Here is a 6000-nt window from a genome sequence, read left to right on the forward strand (position 1 = left end):
CCCGGCCCGTGACCGAATGAGGCCCACGAAGCTGTCAGTACCAGCTGGAGTTCCAGCCATCACATGCCAAAGCTGAAATCATACCGCCCTTGAGCCTGTGCCCACTCACAGCGACCCCGGGTAGAACTGCCCCGTGGGGGTCTGAGACGGTCACTCTTGCCAGCAGTAGCACGCCCTGTCTTTCTTTTAACTATGTAATCCCACACGATGCCCTTTCCTCTGGTCCCGGCCCTGCTGCATGACCGACAGCTAAGGTCTGCCCACCCAGACCCCGTGCGTCTTCTGAGGCTGGCTAGTCCGGCCGGCCCTCACGCCTGCTGCCCACCCTGCAGGACCTGCAGGCGCAGGACCGCGCGCACCGCATCGGGCAGCAGAATGAAGTGCGTGTGCTCCGCCTCTGCACGGTCAACAGCGTGGAGGAGAAGATCTTGGCCGCCGCCAAGTACAAGCTCAACGTAGACCAGAAGGTGATCCAGGCCGGCATGTTCGACCAGAAGTCCTCGAGCCACGAGCGGCGGGCCTTCCTGCAGGCCATCCTGGAGCATGAGGAGGAAAACGAGGTGAGGGCAGGCCGGGACGCCCCTGACCGCTGCCCCCTGAGGGGCCAGCAGGGACCCCTTTGCTCTTCCCAGAACTTCCTGGGTGGGTGGGTGGGCAGGCTCCTCCTCCAAACAGATAAACTCCGGGAGGAAAGGCAAACGGCATCTTAAAAGCCACTAGCACCAGTAGCATGAGGTTCAAGTGCCCCGCCACTAACAGGAAGGTTGGTGGTTCAAACCCACCGCCTGTTTGATGCAGAAAGGCCTGGTGATCTGTTCCTGAAAAGATGACATACATTCCCCCACCTAGAAAACCCAGTGTAGTCCCACTCTGACACCCCAGGGGTCGCTGTGAGTCGAGGCAGCCACGAACAGCAAAGAAACGGACCACCAAGCTCACCGCCATTCAGATCCATTCTGACTCACGGCGACAGGGTAGAACTGCCTCCGTGAGCTTCCGAGACAGGCTGGGAAGTTCAGGTCTTAGGGCTCAGGGACTTCACTGGTGCCTGCTAGCCGAAGGAGAGCTGCAGATCTGCCCCACGCAAGATCAAAATTACAGACAAATCTGGAAGCGGTCACCACCACCCCCTGCCCACCCACCACCCTTCTCGTCTTTTCTGTCTTCACCCTGCCCCCTGCGCCCCTCCATTGCTCTTTTGGCTTCTGATGGGGGCCCACGGCTCTTAAGCACACTAGCACTGGGTCGGGCAGCAGGTTCACACACTCAACTGATATCCAAGGCCGGAGGTTCAAGTCCATCAGCCGCAGCTCTGAGAAAGGCCAGGCACTCTGCTGCTGAGAGAGCCACCCACTGCAGGACACAGGTCGATGTGGACTCACAGGGGCTGCTGCAGGTTCGGGGCTTGACAGGTGGCCATCTCCGCAGGGCATCAGGAGGAGCCCAGGAGCTTTCCTGGGCATCTGGGGTCAGGCTGCTCTCCAGCCTGCAAGAGAATCCTCCCTCCTGGGCTCCACTGGGAAGGAAGCGCAAGCCCCCCACCCTACAGACACACAGAGGATGAGGGGGGAGCAGATGAGGCAAAAGAGGACTAGTCTTCAGGACACTGGCCAGGTCCTCTGCATGTGAGGTCTCAGACCACGCCCAGCGGTCCCTCTATGAGATGCTGCTGGATGCGCAGAGCCATGGCTTGGGTCACTCTGGAAGGGGCCTGCTTTTGAACAGAGGAGTTGGGCGTGTGTACCAATAACTTTCCATCTTCCCTCTTCCCTCCCGGTGCTCACACACAGCCATCCCGCACTTGAGTTTGGGCATGCTCACTGGCTGTGCTGCGAATAAGTCTGGGAAATCACTTCTGCGGCGAAGCGTGGACCGCAGCGCATAACGTTTCTTTAAAGAAAAGGAATAGAGAACTTGAAAATGTGTGTGTGTGTGTGTGTGTGTGTGTTGGGCTCCTTCTTTTGCTGCTAGAAGGGACTACTCGCCTAGAGGGAGTATGCCTTTGTGCAACACCATCCAGAATGCAGACTTTCAGTCCGGTGGAACGGTCTCCTCTTCGTCGTATAAATGATTTTTAACCAAGTGTCGTGCGATGGGTTCTTGGGTACGGATTCCTGTCCCATCTGCAGACCCAGTCACTAGCAATCAAGCGCCCTGCTCCCTGCCAGAAAGACATTCATCAAGGCGCGCTAAAGGTTGTACGGCGACCCCACTAGTACCCGCGGTTAAGGCATTCACTCCTAGCCGCAAGTTTGGAGGTGCCGCGGAGTAAAGGCCTGGTGACGTGCTTCAGAAAAACCAGCCACTGAACCCCGTGGAGTTCAGGCTCGGGCAGCAGCAGGGCACCGTGAGCTGGGGTCCAGCAGGCAGTGGCCGTGCATTTGCCACGTGTGCACTTGGGTTTCTCACGAGGTGTGGGAAGTAAGCACCTACTGGGGGGGTACTTTTAAGGACACAGCAGACTCCACATTAAGCTCCTTTCCCTGTGACCCCAAACCGACTGCCATCGACCGCGGTGCAGAGCCACCCTCTCGGACGGAGCAGAACTGCCCGGGAGGGTTTCCGAGATGGTCAGTCCTGATGGGAGCTGACAGCCTCGTCTGTCTCCCACACAGCAACTGGTGGGTTTGAACCACTCCTCCAGCAGGGGCCCCTCTTCCTGTAAATGTCCTCCTTTAAATCCTGCACCCCCACAATGGAGCAGAAGGGGTTGTTGATGGGGGCGGGGGCTGCTGGGGAGCTTGTTTGAGAAGTGAGGATTCCAGGAGGCACTTGGGAGAACCAGGGTGCCCCCCGCCCACCAGGACAGTTTGAACAGCAAGTGTTATCCCTTGTATCCCTCGCCTCTTCCTTCCTAGCTGAGCAGCCTGTGCCCCCTGGGATCTGGAGTCCCTGGCCTCCGATTGCCCAGCCTTTGTTCTAAGCCTGGGCACTTTCTGTTCTTGGCCACAGGAAGAAGACGAGGTCCCAGACGATGAGACGTTGAACCAGATGATTGCCCGGCGTGAAGAAGAATTCGACCTGTTCATGGTAATGCCACGGGGGCTCACAGACCAACGCCCCTCCCCTGCCCTCTGCTCACCCCTCCCCGTCCCCTCCACCCACTCTGATGAAGGTGAGCCGTTCGAAGCCAGCGAGTCCCACCGAGGGTCAGCCCGCAAGCCCATGCCCTTTCTCCCCACCAGCTCAGAAGCTGAGCCTGCAGCCATGTTCTGCTTGGCAATGCTGGGTCTCTTTTTCCTACGTCTTGAGCAGGTCGCCAACATGAACAGAATCCAATGTCTGGCCTCTCTTTGAAAGTGACTTGGGTAGAACTCGTGTGTGTGTGTGTGTGTGTGTGTGTGTGTGTGTGTGTGTGTGTTGTGTGTGTGTGTGTGTGTGTGTAGACAGTAGCGGAGCTGAGCAGCAGGTAGATTCCCTAGAGGAGAGGAGAGGCTGGCTACTGCTCCCATCTCCCAAGCCCAGGCTGGCATCATTCGGGGAAACTGCCAAGCTTCACCCATGCAGACTTAGAAACAATAGCAATAACACGGTCTGACATAAAATGAAGACAAACCTGGCGTGTGCGTCTCCTCGGATAAACCGCATACACAAGATCAAGGGCAGGGTGGACATGATTCATAATGGACTTGAAGCAGTGCATGCATTCTTAGAAGGTGGCCTGGTGGCACGATGGATAAGTGAGTGGCCCCCTCTAACAGAAAGGTCCAGGGTTCAAAGCCACTGGAGAGAAGCCCTGGCAGGGTTCTCTGGTAAAGATTACAGTGAGCCTCCAGCCCCTCACCACTGGTCTACTCTGACTCCATGATCCTACAGGAGAGGGTGGAGCTGTTCCCTAGACGTTGAAGGCTGTAGTTCTGTATAGGAGGAAAAAGCCTAACTGTTGGCTGGTGTGTTTGAACTGCTGACCTTGTGTTGCTGTTAGCAGCCCAACACTTAACCCCCTGCACCACCAGGGCTCCGTCCCATGAAGAGTCAAACCACCCCCCTGCTGTCCAGTTGATTCTGACTTGTGGCGACCTTGTATATGGCTTCTGACGCTGCCAGTCTTTAGAGGAGCTGACAGCCTCATCTTTCTCCCTCAGAATAGCTGGTGGGTTTGAACCACCGACCTAGTGGTTAACAGTCCAATGCTTACCTGACAGCAGTGCCATCAGGGCCTTGGAAAACCTATGGGGGCAGTTCTCCTCTGACCTATAGGGTCGCTATGAGTCAGTATTGACTCAACAACAAGGGTTTCTTATGGGTAATTTGTAAAGAGCAGCTAGCTTTGTGCCCAGGAACATAACGAGGAGGCATTCTGAAAAAGAGTATTTTTCAGTGAATCCCTAACTGTCCAAAGGCAAGCTCCAAGGAAGGAATTTTGGCTGGTAGACACTTCCACCCATATGCAGTGGTTTGGGGGTGAGCTGGAACATGCCACGCGGAGGGAGAGGGCTCCCCAAAAGAAGCTCTGTCCTGGGTGGTGCCTGACTACTCCCTCTGAGCGCACCTTGAAGCACCTCAGGAAAATGTTATGCTTCCGAAGAACCGGCCGGGGAAAGCCCCATGGAGCAGAGCACAATTCCGCCCTGATGCTGGTGGGATCAGCCGAGACCCCGAAACTACTGGGGGGTGACTCTCCGCTTGGTTGATGGAGAATATGAAGGGGCCCCACAGCCATTGGGGTGGCTCATGTGAGTTTCAGTGGTGCTGTAGTTAGGCACCAGACTGTTAACCCCCAGGTCAGGGCTTCAAACCCACCAGCCACTCCCTGGGAGGTAAACGAGGCTGCCTGCTCCCAGACTCAGGCTCAGAAACCCACAGGGGTACTTATCTGTCCCCCGGGTGGCTGCGAGCCGGGCAGCGGGTGAGCGGATTCCCATCCCCAGCCCCCTGCCCGGCGTTTGCACCTCTCTCTTCGGTGACACCCGTGTGACTGTCCCCAGCGCATGGACATGGACCGGCGCCGGGAGGACGCGCGGAACCCGAAACGCAAGCCGCGGCTCCTGGAGGAGGACGAGCTGCCCTCGTGGATCATCAAGGATGACGCCGAGGTGGAGCGGCTGACCTGCGAGGAGGAGGAGGAGAAGATCTTCGGCAGGGGCTCCCGCCAGCGCCGGGACGTGGACTACAGCGACACCCTCACGGAGAAGCAGTGGCTGAGGGTAAGAGGGGGTGCCTGGGCGCAGGGCCCCAGGGCGGCAGCCCAGGAGAAGGCGGTGTGGAAATAGAGTCCTGACGCGGCGGCGGCCGCTGCTCAGGGCAAAGCCCACTGCCACGAGCCAGCGCCGACCCCCAGGGCCCCCCAAGGCAGAGTGGAGCAGCCCCCGTGCGCCTCCGAGGCTGCACCTCTTGACGGGAGCAGGCAGCCTCCTCTTTGACCCCGGGGGCCTTTGGTGTGTCCTGACTGCTGGCCTGGTGATTAGCAGTCCAGCATGTTGCCCAGCACGCCCTCGGCAAAGACAGTGTGGAGGGGCTTTCTGTTTCGGTTGTGTTTGTTTGGAATGATCTGCTGGAGCCCACTCGGCCACTGAAAGCACAGCTTGGCTAAGGGCTTGGGACCCACTGATGGGTCACTGCCTGGGGTCATGTGACAGTGTTGACCTTGACTCTTCAAGGCCGCAGCTCGGAGAGGGGAAGTCCCAGGACATGCTGGGCACGGCCACGTACGGTGTTATAGATCCACAAAGATCCTCAAAGGTCCACAGACAAAATGTTTGAGGCTCCGGGGGTCCAGCTGCCACACAGGGACAAACAGACACACACGCGCGCACGCTAGGCCCAAGCCGGTTTCGAGAATTATCCCAATTCACGGGAAACCCCTGTGGGGTGAAGTAGTTTTCAAGGCTGGGACCGTTTGGAACTAGACACCCCCACACACACCAGGCCTTTCTTCCGAGGCGCCTCTAGGTGGGTTCCCGCCCCTGCCTTTCAGCCGGGAGTCGTGTGCTTAACCACCTGCGTCACTGCAAAGCCCAAGCCACTGGCCCTCAAGTCAGTGCTGCCCCATGGCGTCCC

The 6000-nt window shown here is 58.0% G+C and overlaps 1 protein-coding gene across 2 annotated transcripts in view; it reads left to right on the forward strand.

Moving 5' to 3' along the window:
* The window catches only part of SMARCA2 (SWI/SNF related, matrix associated, actin dependent regulator of chromatin, subfamily a, member 2), a 147792-nt gene that overhangs the window by 88474 nt on the left and 53318 nt on the right, over positions 1–6000 (forward strand). For both annotated transcript variants that reach the window (XM_004714451.2, XM_045289275.1), the window contains 3 exons: positions 333–560; positions 2953–3030; positions 4929–5147. In XM_004714451.2, the coding sequence (XP_004714508.1) occupies positions 333–560; positions 2953–3030; positions 4929–5147 (525 nt within the window). The remainder of the gene's footprint in view (positions 1–332; positions 561–2952; positions 3031–4928; positions 5148–6000) is intronic.

The sequence above is a fragment of the Echinops telfairi genome, unplaced genomic scaffold (genome assembly GCF_000313985.2).
Source record: "Echinops telfairi isolate 266 unplaced genomic scaffold, ASM31398v2 ScPeMD7_25;HRSCAF=90, whole genome shotgun sequence".
Taxonomy (NCBI): Eukaryota; Metazoa; Chordata; class Mammalia; order Afrosoricida; family Tenrecidae; genus Echinops; species Echinops telfairi.